General features: G+C 45.3%; 2 protein-coding genes across 2 annotated transcripts in view; one reads left to right on the forward strand and one right to left on the reverse strand.

Moving 5' to 3' along the window:
- LOC146178353 (sodium- and chloride-dependent neutral and basic amino acid transporter B(0+)-like) overlaps positions 1-16,163 on the reverse strand; it is a 31,810-nt gene extending 15,647 nt beyond the window's left edge. Inside the window, exons 1-6 of the mRNA XM_084579679.1 lie at positions 16,043-16,163; positions 14,993-15,124; positions 10,473-10,651; positions 8,065-8,240; positions 4,898-5,030; positions 3,435-3,569 (exon numbers count right to left, since the gene is read on the reverse strand). Of these exons, the coding sequence (XP_084435805.1) occupies positions 3,435-3,569; positions 4,898-5,030; positions 8,065-8,240; positions 10,473-10,651; positions 14,993-15,124; positions 16,043-16,163 (876 nt within the window). The remainder of the gene's footprint in view (positions 1-3,434; positions 3,570-4,897; positions 5,031-8,064; positions 8,241-10,472; positions 10,652-14,992; positions 15,125-16,042) is intronic.
- The window catches only part of LOC146178354 (uncharacterized), a 72,502-nt gene that overhangs the window by 11,225 nt on the left and 44,804 nt on the right, over positions 1-16,473 (forward strand). The window lies entirely within an intron of this gene.

Below are 16,473 nucleotides of genomic sequence, written 5' to 3' on the forward strand. Positions count from 1 at the left end.
ACCATTGTCAGCAGTGTTTTAGAAACATTACAATCCGCCAGGCTCCTTTATTAATTTCATAAAAGTCCTGCTAATCGCTTTATCATGTAATAGGGAACTAGTCTGAAAGGATTGCGAGGTACTATAATTAGCCTGTATATACGTTGTAAAGGAGGTGAAACAAGAACTCGCAGCTAGTTCGCAAGCCCTTCTCTATTCTGTTACATTCTCTTTTGCTCCTGCATCGTCTATTCTTAGATACTTCTACACACTTGGCCATGAAGGCGGACTTTAAAGGAACAGGCACTGCGACATTGTTGTCCCCGAGGACGGACGGCCTATTGTTTTTGCCTCCTCTCCTATCAGATGATCTCAGAGAGGTTTCACTCTTCTGTCTGGTGCATGACGCCATCGTTGAACTCCATCCCTTCTGTACAGACTGTCCGCTTGCCGAGTCATGAAGGGTTTGGTGCCGATAATTTTGGCATACTATCAGGTCTTGCTGTCTCGGTGAGTGGAACATTAATCTTTGGACGGGCACTTGTTGGCTGCTGACAGGACGAGCTTGTCACTCTCTTCAGATGCATAGCACGTGCCTTACTTGCCGTTTAGAGTGAAGTCTGTCAGGGCCTTGAAGTGGTAGATTTGAACCAGTTCCTGAAGTGCGAGATGTGTGAACGTCTTGTTTCTGGTGCACACAAAGCTGCCGCCGAAGGGTTCCGCCATCGAAATGCTAAAAGGTAAGGTTAAAAAACGGCGGCAAATTCGGATTACTTGTTCATAGCTTCCTTTCCATGCGCGCTAACAGTATTTTCTCTGATCAGGAATGTTTCTCTTTCAGAGATAACCGTCGAAGCGGTGGATATATGAAAGGTGCCCCATACTGCTACTGTAGCCTCCAGTGCCTCCGTCGGCATACCTTGCTTTGACCGGCTTCGCTAAGCGCGTTGGCAGGCGTAAGATTGTGCTGTTAGGCAGCGTACGAATTCATTTTCCGAGTCTCGCTGGGTAACCAATGTCATGGTTCTCGACATGAAGCGTGGGCCCGAGTAGTCGCAACGTTGCAGGAAAGCAAAGAGCCGGCACCTGCCGCTGCTAGCAACTAAACCCGAAAAGGCAAAGTTGTACCCACGGTGGCGGTCACGGCTGCAGCGAGCAGTAGGGTGCCACTTTATTATTACCACCACTGCGTTGGTTGTCTGACGAGAAGAACCAATCCCGATTTTTCGGTTACCACGTAGAGTAAGGAAGCGATGGACACAAGTAACCGAATCGAGCCCTCGGTGGAGCGTTTCAGTGGCGACCCTGTGTAAAACAGCAGCAAGATTTTCAGTCTTTCCCATAGGAATGGTCTTCGGATTTAACGCTGGGTGGTCCTGAAGAATTAAATCTAGGCAGCTAGCAGGTCTTCCTCGAATTATTTGGAGAGACCAACTGCGTCAAAGCGAAATGAGTGCCATCCCAATAGCAAAGCGCCTCTCAAAGAGGCCGCTGGACCCAATAGAATGCCGAAGTGATCGGCGCCAGCATCATTGCGACTCTGGTTGAAGGACAGGCTGGACTGAAATGATTGACAGGGCGGCTGCAATGACGGTGTAATGTACCGAAAAAAAAAAAAGAGAAAGTTATAGCTCTCCTAGTTGCTCTGACGACAGTGGAGCCAAAAGAAAGGGTCATTTCCAGCAAAGGTGGCGATGTGATGAAGCTTGCCCCTTCAGGAAAGTAATCGTGATCTAGCGTGAAGAATTAGCGAAGAAGAAATAGTTGACCGCTCCTTTTGTAATCACTTTTACAACTTGAACACCACTGTGCTTCACTAAAAAGCCTAAAATGACTGCGACCAATGAAACTGAAGAATCGCCGTTATCGCAAAAAGAAACAAATCGAGAGATAAAGGGGTGGTCACAACAAGCACACGAAATTTGTTCGAGCTTCCTTGTGCATTATACAGTTATTTTGTCGTCTGATTACTTGATCACTAACTTATCGATGATTGATATGAACTCCATTCCATATCTACAGCGCGATAAACGGGACAAGAGAACACAATAACGACAAACACAGCGCTGACTGGCAACTCGTTATTGTGTTCTCTTGTCCAGTTTATCGCGCTGTAGATATGATATGAACTGGTACTTCCCTGCCCCTTACGACTGTCATGATGTGAACACTAACCAGGCAAGCTTCAAAAATTTTCTAAGAAGCTGTATTTTCCTGCTCGGTTATGGCCATTGCATAAAATTCGTCATTCGGAAAGTATCTTACGGAGTTGTCAATTAGGAAGCAAGGTTTGTCATTGTAACTCTATCATGCTGTGTGAAACATGACGAAAACATTCACTGGTGCTAGGTTGGAAACTTTGTAATAGGCGTAGCCTAGACGGAACCGTGTCAAAAATACAACATATTTTGTAGTTCTGATGTTTGCGACAAAATATCTGTCGTAAACGTTAAAATTTTGTGTAATAGTACTATAACGTATTTTTTGTAGTATTTTTCTGTAACCTAGTACTCCTGTATAACGTTTCTATTGTAACTACAGAAAATTCTGTTGTAACTAGAGAAATTCCTGTTACAACAGGTTAACGGTCAAGAACCGCATAGAAATTCTGCCGTTAGTACAGAAAATGTTCTGTAGCTATTTCCGAGTTGGAGACTCCGATGAAAACCCGTTCATTACAACTTCTACAAAACCTTGCTCTAAGTGATTTGGTAACTCGGTTACAGAGTACCAGACTCTCTAACCGAGTTCTTTCCGAATTATCAATTTTAAAAGATGATGCTTGTGAAAATCGTTTGACCTTGGTTAATAGGCTAATATCGCTACAAAGAGAAGAATGAAGAAAAACAGGCATATGCTCTGCTCGGTTCCACCAGTATTTCACACCAGAGAGTAGCTTCTCTTAAAACAATCGTACATTCTTCCTTTCTTGCGTACTCCTTTCCTCAGAAATACAATAAGTTATGTAGTGTTCAGCTTGGCTTTGGTTATTCATTCCGGTGTGCTACTTTCCCTCCTTTTCAGCGTATGTTTGATACCAGCTGAGCAGGTTGGAGCGTATTATGGACTGCGCGAAGAACGTAATCTGCTATACACAGCGTGTTGCAAATGCAAAGTAAAGGCATGCACACCAAAAGAAAAAAGTGGACTTACGCTATTACTTGACGGTGCAAGTTTCACTACGAGTTGTTATAGGAGTCTGAGCTTTTTATATCTTATTTGCACTGTTGCGTTCAACCGGCAAGTAAGTGCATACGGCATTTCATTCTTCTTCTTCGCTGCCAGATTATATTGAAGGTTAATCAGCATGATGCCTATTAAATAGCTTCTAGCAATTTGAACGCAAGCGCTATTAGCGCAACTAGGTACATCAGTAAAGAAATGCTCGTCGCAAGTGCTTCCCACGAAGTTGTAAACGAATGAAACAAAATTGTTCAAAAATGCGTGTCATTCACCGGAAGGTGTGCGAAGAGCTCCAGCTTCCAGGTGGGTAGCTGACCAATACCCTGGAAGGCGCCCTCGCGAAAGATGGTCCCGCAAAATAGCACCAACAACAAGGTGCACTTGGCAGCAGCCAGGACGTACAAGGCCTGCGTCGGAGGACGATTTCTACTGCACAGGAAGCCGAAGACGGCGCACGCATGCACGTAGAAACACAAGCAGGAAACAATTCACTGAGCACTTCCTAAAGTGTGGCACTTAAAGTAGCTTAGTTAAGTCTACATTTCAACAGGGCACTAGGGAAATAGTTGATGCATTGGAACCGCTGAAATGACACATTTCTTGGTGTTGTAGCAATAAAAGCCCAATGTTGAAAAAAAAATGTAGAGGTTCAGCTATTATTCAACCAAATTCCACGATCTTTGGCTATCGGCTGCAGCCGCTTCGATCTTTGCTCGCTTCTGTGATTGGTAAGCTTCTCGGCAACAGGCTAGTCTGGCTTCTCGTTGTTCGATGGTCTCGGCAACCTGTCTGGCACGGCTGCGGCCTTTAGCGAAATGGCATTTGTGTATGGCGTATTTACTTATAGGTTAAATGAAGGAGCGGCACAGATGGAACTTCATGAAGGTGCCGACGTTCACTGCACAACGCGAGAGTGTTTTGCAGTTGGAAGTATATGAAGACGACGATCCTTACTGCACAACACGAGAATGTGTTGCAGTTTTATACGAGGCGTGATAGGCTGTGGCGATAGCATAATGCTCTCGTGCCTTAGCGCGACGATGAACAAGACGATGTTGGCCGCATAGCGCGAGAGTGCGTTCAAGTTCACAAATGCATCATCCATTGACCTTGAGGTTTGTCCGGGGAGGAGCAGAACTAATGCTTTAAAAATTGTTTTAAGTCAGTGTCGGTTTGGTCGGGCAAAGCAGAAAACGGAAAATACTCCGATCCACGCTTAGAGAAGAGGGTAAGGGAGCTGGGAAGAGAAAGATGAAGGCAGAGCGAGTGACGAGCGAGAAAGTGGATATAGGATGATTACACTATCTAATCTTATGATGAGAAGGTATGGTGAGAGTGGCGTAGGAAAGACAAATGGGGTGGGAGGTCGAGAACCTTTCGCGCGCTGTCAGTAGACTCCGTGCGGAGAACAATAATGCAAGAGCATGCTCTGGCGCATCAATAGCATCCATAGTCTGTACTTTCCTTGCATGTCAACGATGGCGTAGATATATAACATCCGCCTCGTGTGCTAAAGGACTATGGTTCGAGTCCGGCTGCCGCGCAACTGTCCAGCTGATAAAAAGAGATAAAAAGTCGCGTGTACATGAAATTGTACAAACCAGATGTGGGGTGTGGCTGACTCCGGTGACGTGGAGAGCTCGGTGTTCGTGAGTAGGTAAACATCGAAGCTCGCATGCGGTATAGAAATGCATAAAGTTTGATTGCTTCAGGCATTAGCATGGGTCCCACTTACGTGACGCATCTTGGGTAGCCCTTCGCTGACGAGCCCGAAGAGAGCGGTGAATAGGGTGGCTGACAACAGCAGCGTGTTTGGCCGCAGGCCCCACAGGTCGCTGACGCCCCTTCCGAGACCCAAAATTACGTTGCTGCAAACGGACAACGCGAAGATGAGTGAATTTGGCCAACATGACCCCAGTTGAACTTCCACGCGGCGACCATCCGCATTGCCCGGATGCCACCAAGAAATAAAGCGGCAAGCAAAAATGATGTGCCCTTGGCGGAATCGCGCCAAGCGTGCTTGTGGCTCGCCAAACAATGCATCGATGGGGCCGTTATGTTCGCGAAAAATGCCAGTCAGGAGAAATCTATGTAAAGTACGTCGTTTGGTTAATATCATAGTGCTGACCATAAGCGCTGACACATGGCCTCTTTAAAAAAAAAAAAAATCCATCTTCAGAAAGAGCGACAAGCAGACAGACTTCGTGCAGTAGTAACAGTGCACAGATCTCTCCCTAATACTGAAAAGTGGAAAGGGCTCGTTCACTACGTTTATCGGGGGTGTTCGTGTACCGCAACGCCGTGTTTTTTCATGCCACCATTGCGATGATCGGTAACTTGTGCTCATATTTTAACAAGAGAGAATTTTGTACTCCCATGTTAGAAAAAGAATTTTTGGAGGCGCTGGTATCAACCGCTTGAGGCTTCGGAGACGCTGCAGGTCTCGAACACACCTCTGATAGGAGGTAGTTGGCAGGTGGCATGACCGGGTACTGATTGGCCGGTATTGAGTCCTCTTCCGGTCATGAACGTCGTCCGATGTGTGATTAATCGACGGGTTGCATGATGTCACGACACCATATGGAATGGTGGGGTTGGAAGGCGTTGTAAATAAAATCAGCTTTTTTCCGTAAGGGTCCGGGATGGGAAGCGAACCCATGGGACCCTTGCATCCTCCGTTTTAGACCTCGAAGTGTCAAAAATCATGACGACGTCTTCGTCAGGATAGTGCCACCTTCTTTGATTAAAATGATATGATGATTCCAGTGAGGTTGAAAACTTCAATTACTGAATAAAAACCGACGGCTACTGGACATATAAGGGAGTTTACATCGTCCAAAGAAAATTGGCAGATTACATTAAATGATCTAGATGCCTGTGTCATCTCTTTACTTAGACGATAACACAACCTTGCACAGTACAATCAATGACCCATAATCGAACATTATGCCTCTGTGATTCCTTTGCTTAGGCGATAATATTGCCTTGTAGTATGCCGTGGAGACATAGCATTCATGCGTATGCGCAGTGTGAATCTAATTGGTTGGTTGGTTTGTGGGGTTTAACGTCCCAAAGCAACTCAGGCTATGAGAGACGCCGTAGTGGAGGACTCCGGAAATTTCGACCACCTGGGGTTCTTTCGCATGTGGATATCATGAATGTGCACATACTAGATTTTATAGGCGGCCCTTTGATGAACATATTAGATGATAAAGCCCAACAAAAATAATTTGAATACTACGGTTTACATGCGTGACGTCTACTTCGAATACCTCCGAGTAAAGTATGTAAACATCGCAAAGAAACAGCATGACAGCTTTAAAGCAAGAAAAAACGCGGTGAACGGATCTTTTTTACAAAATGCCCATTCATGCAAAGCAAGTTTAAGAACATCATGGAGCGCATTTTCTTAAACGCAAAACCTACTTATCCTACCAGCGTGCAGTACGTGTCAAAATGGATAGTGAACTTTCGACCAAAAGGCACAAAACAAAATACGAATGGGACGAGCGGTTACATGCAACTGTTTTGTTTTTCCGAGCACGAAAAGTATTTTAAAAGCAGTGGCGCGCACCTAATGACATATTCTTCCAGGAAGCAATTGATTTATGAAAGTAGCGTTGCAAGTCAGCGCTCCTCTTAGTATTCTTTATTTTTTTGATTTCGTCCTTTTTTTGATGATGATAGAGCTATTTGATTAGACATAAGGTGGCTGAATAGTATTAAATATAGCTAAATGCCTCTTTTCTATAAGGACCCTTTTGAAGCTGATATCCCTTTCCGATTTCATTGGGCTTCACATGAGCATCACGGCAGCATCAAACGAAATCAGTGAGCAGCCTGCCATAAAAATCCCAAGGTATAGCGAATCCGTCCTTCGACGCTAGCCATCGCTGTTCGTAGCACCCACCGTATAACCACTAGCTGCGTCATGCAGGTAATGCTGAAGTCCGGTCCCCAATGAGTCACTGATTAAATCGCCTGTCAGAACAATTTGAAAACTGCGACTTCGTCACCCAACAGCAGTGATCAATTCCAGACTATCGACTAATCCAAATGAGAAAAAGAAAACAGATGCTCAAGAAATTCATCCCTTGCACCCTTGTTGTGCTGACTTTGAAGAATGGGAACTGGAAATTAAAGAGAAGACATAGCAATTACTATTTACAGGAATGCATCCCGAAGCCAGAAAAAAGAAAACGGGGAAGCTATCGGAACTAAAATTACACCCGATATCACGTGCCTGCAAGCAGGAATTCTTAAGGGCAAGAAGATGTGCTACACATTCGCGGTTCATGTGCTGAGGAAGCAATAGTAAACACTTCAGAGGCACAACTTTTTCGTAAAGAAACTTTCCGAAACGGTTAGTTCGCATTGTATACAATTAGGCGGTAAAGGTGTTTCACAGTACAATTTTGTCAGCTTGCCTCGTTGTGCTATCTTCATTATATGGCCATGGTCGCGCCATTCGTCGTGGCCTTCTCCGTTCGACGGTGAGGGCTCGCCTACGTACAGCCGTGGTCGAAGAGATTCGGGGCTTTGCTTTCCCTCCCCAACAAAAATGTGAAGCAGGCGATGAAAGTCGTTATCCAGAACGGCATACGTTTGGAACTTCCAAGCCTGGGCCAGCTTCCGCAATAAATAGCTCGACGTGCATTTAACATGTGGCCTGTTAGTTTTTAAACATCTCTCTTGTTAATTTCCGCACAGTAACGACCTTCGGAATATGCTTTTGAAAATCCCCAATTCTCTTAAAAGGCGTCCTTTAACGCCAATTCCCTTAAAAGGCGTCCTTTAACACCAATTCTCTTAAAAGGCGTCCTTTAACGCCTTGTTCTCTACACACAGAACGTGAGCACGTTTTAAACCATCCTTTGTCCTTGCTAAGCTGCTGATACGCACTTGTAGAAGCTGACGACGGCCGATTCGGCACCCGGCATACAGTTGGCCGACGCGTTGTTGAACTCGTCGATGGGAACGATGGTGACGCGGTCCCGGTAGAGCAGAGGATAACCGTCCTGGACGCCGTGGTCGGAGAAGCGCCGCGCAAGGACCGTAGCCACCGTATCGCACGGCGTCTGTATGCAAGTGACACGAAAACGACAGAAAGTTTCAATGCTACCAGAAAGGTTCTCTCTTTAAAATAGCACTTCTTCATTGTCATAGCACTCGTCAGCGCACACTGGAGGACAAATACCTTTACCGGTTGCACCACTTGCGGACCTTCATTCAAAGCTTGCTGCTCTCGTTGCCTACCCTGACTGCCGTTTATTGAAATCTACTGCATATCCACTTTGAGAAGAAGGTACATATGAAATGATTCTTCAGTTCACTTCAGTCGTTCAGTCGTGTCCGACTCTTCGTGACCCTATGGACCATGTCACGCCACGCTTTCCGGTCTCTTACTATCTTCCTAACATCACATAACTTCATCTGCGGTGCCTCGAGGATGCCATCTAATCATCGCGTTCGCTACCTACTCCTTCTCCGGCGACCCTCAACCTTTCCCAACATCAAATCTTTCTCCAGCGACTCCTCTCTTCTCATCAGATGACCAAAGTAGCTGAGCTTTAACTTTAGAATTTGACCCTCCAATGAGCAGTAGCGTTTATGGTCGACGCTATCGACTGATTTGATCTTCTGGCAGTCCAAGGAACTCTCAATAGTCTTCGCCAGCACCACAATTCAAACGCGTCAATTCTTCGGCGGTCAGCCTTTTTCACAGTCCAACTCTCGCATCCATACATCACAACTGGAAAGACCATAGCACGAGTTATACGGATCTTGGTTGGCAGACTAATGTCTCTGCTCTTTACTAGGCGGTCAAGGCTAACCATTGCTCTCTTTCTCAGAAGCAGGCGTCTCCTAATTTCATGGCTGCAGTCTCCTTCCGAGGTAATCTTGGAGCCCAAGAAGAGAAAATCTGTCACAGCTTCCACTTCTTGTCCATTGATGATTCTTCCTGACATATTATTCTAACGTTTTAAATTATTTTGAAGGTGAGGCTCATGTTCAAGAAATCTATTCAGCCTTAAACAGAAAGATTTAAATTTATCCGCTTGTACTTCATTTTAGAGGGTCCACCGTACGCGACTACCTTAAAAGCCAGGAGGAGTTGAGCAGCCATCGCGATCGTCTCAATTTGCAATCTAAGAGGAAACTTAACCCGTGAGATGCTATCAAGCGGCAAGGCTTATTTCCGGACGCTGGACACAAACGTTCGGCCCTAGTTAAGATATTGTTACGGTATGCGGTACAGACGGCGACGACGTGCTGGTGTGGCGAGAAAGACGACGCTGAAGCTAGGCTGGCTAGAATAGACCTAAAGGTGTTAAGGAAGATTTCCGCCTTTTTCAAGGTCAACTAGGAATGCGTGAGCGGGCTTCCTTTGCAAGGCTATGTTCTGTCTTGTTACTGGACATGTATAAGTGTTCTGCATTGATGTATAAAACAGGAGGAAGTACGCTGAGTGGGAACAATTATGCTCAGCCGTGGACTACTAAAGAACTCAACAAAGCAAACACATTCACGTAGAAATATAAAATAGGTTTCATAAGTGAAATTTTAAAAGCCCCCCTAAATGCTCCTAATGTTGGGCGTATTTTAAACTGATGGAGTAAGAAGCCTTCTAAAATTTGGCCTTTATGCCTACGGCATTTCGATCGAGCAAAGGGGTGTTTACATGGTTTCAAGATAGATGCGAGCTGTCATCAGCTAAGAGAGCTGCACAGAGAAAGCGCTTTCCTGCACCTGTGTTCTCATAAAAATGTCTGCGTACGTACGAGACGATCTTAAAAAAGGGTGCGTGTAGGTGATAGTATATGGTGATTATAGTTAAACTGTGGACGGGTATTTGAGCCGCCTTTATGGTATGTCAGTCGAGAAATTTTGGGTTTGGGTTACTTGCTTGACTTGAGCAATATATATTCAGAAATATTCGAATAAATTCACTTTATCAATTCAGCTTTTTATGCAAAAATTGGTCTGGGCATCTTTAGTAAATTCAGGCAATCATTAAAAGCCATTACGCACCACACTTCTCGAAACAACTAAGCACATTCACACAGGCTTAGCGTCTGAAAGGTTCTATTAAAACAATATAGAAACACATTCTTTGGCTGAGGCATAATAGACTCGCAAAAATGGCAAAATACAAATAAGTAAGCAGTATTTTTAGGTTGCTAAACAAGTAAGCATAGCCATAGAGAGCAGATAGACACTTTAGTTGAGACAAAATGCTTGGGTCCATTATGGATTGCCGGCGTTATCGGTAAGCGGACAGGTAAGCAGGCCCACAAAGCGGGGCTCACGTATGCGGTCGACGGCGAGTAGCAGCTGCCGTTCTCCGCCGCCCACGTGGCCTGCTCGCAGGTGGTCCAGGGAGCGGAGTTTTCCAGCCAGCGCAGCAAGTAAATGATGGCATGCGACACAACGCTGTACTGCGGCAAGTTGGCCATCACCGCAAAGTAGGCCATCGAGTAGCTGATGCCTAGAGACAAGGAAGCATAAGCAATGTAAGATGAGATGAAGCCTTTCAGTTCAGAAAAAGCTGAGATAAGGCCAGACACTTAAGTTTCGGCGAAGAAAAAGTCATACACTCTGTAATTTCATGCATGGTGCCGTCGTATTTGAGAAACCTAAAATTGAATTCAATATGTGGCCTTAAGGCCTGCGTGTGGAGGAGACCTGCATTGAGCTTTAACGTATTGCTGCCTTTGAGAGGGAACTACTAGGGAAAATGAATGCTCTGTCGAGCGATAGCCGTTTTCTCAAGATCTCGTAACGGTACCCTGAAGGCGATAATGTTCCTGGCTCTTCTTGTTCACTCTCCCTCGCGTACATGAAGTTCGTTACACGCTTAATTTAGCACTAGCCTTTTAGGTTGTGGCTCTCTCAATCACGGCCGACTCGAACAACAACGGTCACTGCTGTACTAAGCAGCATGAAGTCGCAGCCTAACACAATATGTTAGAGGCCACCTGACATAGACGTAAAGCCCATCTCTAACCTACCCCTAAGAACATGACTGCATGTACTAACGTAGCGCGTCTATTCGGAACTCAAGGGTTCCGGAGGGCTGTATTCCCATTCCATCCTCCCACATCAAACGAACAGCTCGAGTTTGCAGCTCCTGCCATTTTGGCCAGGTCATGTGCACTGGTACAAAACACAACTCGCCAACAAATTAGTGCCCAGCCCTGTCAACTGCCTATTATCACCTCCCAAAGCCATGCTAGTGATTTTGATGCGTAAGCTTTAAGGCTTTCGTAAAAAAAAAAATCGCATTCTCTGAGTGCCTCAAGCCTCTGTCCTTGAAATAAATTAAATATATATCACAGTGACTGGATTGTGATCCCGCGGTGACGGTAACAGACAACCTTCCCTGGCTACTGTACAAGACCACCAGCTGAACACCGTATGTTTTCACTTCCATTGTCTCGCGCTATGCTTTGCATGTTGTCATCAACTTCCATCCAGGCGCTACGTATCCTGACCCCATTGTTGTCACATTTGTCATCTTCATATATATGCGTTAAGAGATCTCAAAATTTTATAGGGCCCCTGTCACCTGATTTCACCAATATTTGCTTCAAGCTGATTTTGAAACCTTTGCGGGGTACTAGCGCACACAGTTCGCCCTTGGCCAAGTAACAGGAGTGGAAGCGCTGCTACGTTTGTTCTATTCTGCTCCAAACTGCTTTCCCTGCTCCATCCTGCTCCAAAATGCAATATTGCCCCATCACTGCACCAAACCTTAATATTTTGCCATCAAATGTAGCAGAACCAGGGCCGGCTTGCACGATAAAGTCCGAGCTAAGTCCAGACTTAAATGGTGTCTTTAGAAAGACCACGCTTATTTAAGACTGCTCGTGTTCCGAACGTCGAACGCTTCGGGTTCATGTTCACCAGAGTGGCTTCCCAGAACGGCCTCAGCAACCACTTGGGGCATTTTTCCTCGTAACACAATCTTAAGCCGCAAAAAGCAATGGCACGGATTTTACACAACGCAAAATTGACGGAATGTGTACATCTTACAGCAGGGACAGTGCCAGCGCATCCCTGTATTTCCCTAATTTCTCTACTTAGACACCTGGCGTCCTTGTGTCTTAACCAAGACAGCACTAGAGTCGTAATCATACAAGCGACTTATTCAAGTCAGGACTGAAGCCCAGTCTTGACTCCAGTCTTAAGCTGCCATGCTAGTGGCCTATTCTTTAGACTCCAGTTAAGTCTGGACTTAGCTAAGACAGTCTTAAGATTGTTTTGTGCAAGCGGGCCCTGGTTTTACAGCTCAGTGGACCTAGGAAACTTTTCTGTCTGCTATGAACTCCATATGAGTTTTTCTAGTGATTCTGCTGTGAAAATAAGTGCATACTTAACTGTCGAGCCTCTTTGGTAAGAACAAATGTGCCAAACCTACAGGAGGCAAAAGTACGCTTGAAGCATTACAGGGCGATGCCACGAAGGTGCAAATCACTATAAATTTTCTCAAGAGTGTTGGAAAGCCATACAGGGCATATCGTTAACGTGTTGAACTTAAGGTAGCCTCAGCATCGCTAAAGCAAAAAAAAAAAAAAAAAAAAAGCATGAGGAGCCACTGGCAGAAGCTTACGAAGTAAATAATCTGAAGAGCAAAAAATACTATCCACGAGTGCGGTCAATCCTCCTTGCAGGGAGCACTGACCAGTGCTCAGGATTTTATCGACGCAAGCACATGATCAAGAAGGATGTGTACAAGATAGCATAAATGTGCTGCTATTCGATGTGAATCCCAAACTAGTGGTGCTTAAGTGCATTGTAAACTCCACGTTTGAATCTATTAAGTAGTCAAAAGCTTTTAATCAGACTTAATTTTCGGACTTGAAACGTAGAAAAAAGCATTCCATTTGCTTGTGTTGTTCCAAATTGTTGCTCAGGTCAGCTGTGATATTTTACGCATCTGTACATGTTTTGGTTGTTTGTCTTGCCTTGTCAGAAATACTTGCAGAGTCAAGCCGAGGATTGAACTTTGAAAAAAGAAAAAAAGAATCAGAATGAATTTTTGTATGTCCGGAGTAGATATTTGCAATTATTAGAAGCGTTCGATCTTAAAAACATGTTACAAAAACATAATTAGCATGCTCCAAAACACTTGTTCCCAAGCTGCTCAAAAACGGCATTATTATTGCTCCCTGAGCTGCTCCAAAATGCTCAAGCCGGCTTCCACCCCTGACGTAAGCTAAATTGGCTAAATCTTTTTCTCTTAGAATGCCGACATGCAATTACCTGAAAAGTGGGGCCTTCAATTATATCGCGTAAAAATGGATGGGTAAACTCTATGGCCATTGCATACGATCGCCGCCACATGCTTCAATAACACTCTAGTTTTGACGTTTCAGTTGCAAGCTATGATTTGTGACAAACATTTCACATGGTACTCTTCGATCGAAGCAGTTTTGCTCAGTCATTGATGTTGGTGCGTGCGAAATTCGGCCAGTGCGTCAACACGCACTGCATACGGAACGAAATAGATTGGAGCAACACGTGCACTCATTGATGCTGCAACTGCGCTGCTTCCGCTGGCAACTGCCACATGACTGTACGTAACACGATATCAAAAGCTTTGTACTTGACAGTTGTGGAGTGATCGCATAAAAAATTACTGCCCATTTGCATAGTTATTCAAATGTGAAGTTGTTGCGTAGCACTGCTTATCTCTGATACACCTTTCCATCGCTTGCAGTCGCGCAGTCCGTTGTCCTGGAGTTTCTACCGTACGTTTGTTCCTCTTCGCTTCGGCATCCGTTTTACGACGACGCTCAGTATCTTGAGCAGTTTCCTGAGCACGCTCGACACGTTTCCTTATTCTTTGTGCTAGATTTTTGCACCGTTTGCACAAAACAGTACACAAAATGATAAATTAAGAGTCAGCATATCGTGCGCTGCAACTTAGTACTACCCCACGTCAGTGCCAGTGCCCGGATAGGGCACATGCAGATGGCGCCACGTGTTCGTACGTAGTTGAACGATAAAACCAAGTGCCACATCAAGGAGATGTCCGCATGTGAAGAAGCATATCCGCATCTGTGAAGTCGGCTGCGAATGAAAGGTGCGAGGAAAACAGTCGCACGACTGGGCCTTCTGCCGGAGCATATATACATGAACACAAGTTCGCCGTGCATCCAGGGATCTCGCACTGACGGGATTGGGCGGGAATGAAGTATTGCGCTCCCCCGGCAGTCAGCCAGTCGGAAAGCTTTATTCAACGGTAGCAGCCGCTCTGAACTTACAACTTCGACGCGATGAAGTGTAGTGGACACGATTACGGTGCCTCTATAGCAATTGATCCTTGATAGGACGAAAAGCTATTGAGTGTTATTGGGCAGGAGAGCGGGGCTCTGAAGGGCGCGATACGCCATTTTAGGCCTATGTGACTGGTGTGCACAGGGAAGTAGGCACTGCATCGATGCTGCAAGTAAATTCTAGCAGAACGTCGTCAACTCATCACAAGCCGTCCAAGATATTAAACGTCAATCGCTGCAGTCGTACAGGATCGAAAATGCAAAAGTGTTGGAAAAGCCATCGCGACATGCGTAATTAGAAGTATAATTGGCTTTATTCGGCACGTTAGGCATAATTCGATGCAGGTTTCATATTGCTCTCTGTTCACAATCCTTTGAATTGAAGCATTAGTAACAGGGACACAGGTGTAACGCGCTTCAAAAGGGAAAGGAGGAAATAAATGTAAGTAATTGCGTGGATGTGGTCTTCAGTCGGAAGTTCACAGAATAAATGAGAGATCGAGCTGTGCACACTCCTTCCGGCTTTGCCAACAGGAACGTTCACTCACCTCGGAAGAGCGGGCAGCAGTTGAATATTCCGCGGTTGCCACTTTTGGTGAACTGGGAGACAAGTGACTCCACATAGAGCAAAGGGTAGCAGATGAACGTAGTCACGATCATGTAGCCCACGGCGAATGTCCCTGCAAATGGGAGATGCTCAGGCTTATTATCCAAATAGGTGGACTAAACCTCCGAGCGTCATTTGAACTGGGGAAGGAATAAAGCTTGTTATTTCGTAGTTAGCTACCGAGGATAAAAAACAATAAAATCACAAGCACACAAGGACATCGGACGAACAGAGAGAAGTGGAAAAGGACAAGTTAGTAGAGTTAGATGCATAGAAAGATTTCGCGTAAATTGACAAGTATTTGGAGGTTATTGGTGGCATATATAGTGGTTCGAACATCTATCTGGCAGGCAAGGGGTGGGGGGTTCGATTTATATTTTTGTTGGGCTGGAGGTACTATGGGTGGAAGCTACTCTTGGCCTGATGATCGGCTGATCTGGGATGAGCTGTATGGGGAACAGCACATTTACCCCACCTTCCGTAAATGATTCGTGAGTGCACACATCTGTACACTTCGAGCAAAATTTTACTGTGCAATGCGCCAACGTTTTCTATTTGGAGAACTAAACCTTTCACAAACGTTCAAACGTCTCACTTGCGATATGAATAAAGCCAGTACCATACCCTTAACCCAACTGTTCATAACGCTGCTGACTTGTCTACCCCGCTTGCGACTGTCGGGCCATCTCATTGTTTGAAAACGAGTCGAAAGTTATGAATTAACACCAACCTATAGCTAACTGCACATCATTCGTTCAGAAATACAGGGAATAACGAAGGACTTTTATCTTCGGCAGACGATGAAAATTGCTCAAACCGTGTTTCTTGACCTCCATATAGGCGACAACTACACTTACTTGAATATTGCCGAGCTTTCAGTTTGAAGTAAATATCCACTAACTTTCGTTAAGTGAAATGACGGTACATGGTTTGGTAACTACCCGTCCTTACGCGCTTCATGCACAAGATTGCGTCTTGTGTCTAGACTTACCGAGACCGTAACGAAGCACCAGGAGTGGACACCAGAGGAGGGTGCGTAGGTTCATCGAGATGGCAACCAGAGCGGCGTACTGCTGCGTCTTGCTCGACCACGTCTGCCGCTGACCGGTCATCTCGCTCGCTCAACACGCACCCTTAGGAGAAACGCAGGCAAATAGAATTACTGCGAGTGGCAGCTCGGCTGGAGCCAATTCTTCTTCTTCTTCTCGCCTGATAGGATGTGACACTTTAGCGCAGGATTTTCCGAGATGCATCCAAAATGATAAGCGGCGTTGTTGTAGAATTGTAAACAAATAATTGTGGAACCGTATAGCGCAAAGAAGGAAATACTTTTGGTATTGCTAGCTCAGCATGCATCCGTTATATACAAAAGCTATGTAAACAATACTGTCTGGGGGCGTTGTCGTAATCCGCGAATCAGCT

This window comes from Amblyomma maculatum, chromosome 9 (genome assembly GCF_055883805.1).
Source record: "Amblyomma maculatum isolate TAMU_Amacu chromosome 9, ASM5588380v1, whole genome shotgun sequence".
In the NCBI taxonomy this organism is placed as follows: domain Eukaryota; kingdom Metazoa; phylum Arthropoda; class Arachnida; order Ixodida; family Ixodidae; genus Amblyomma; species Amblyomma maculatum.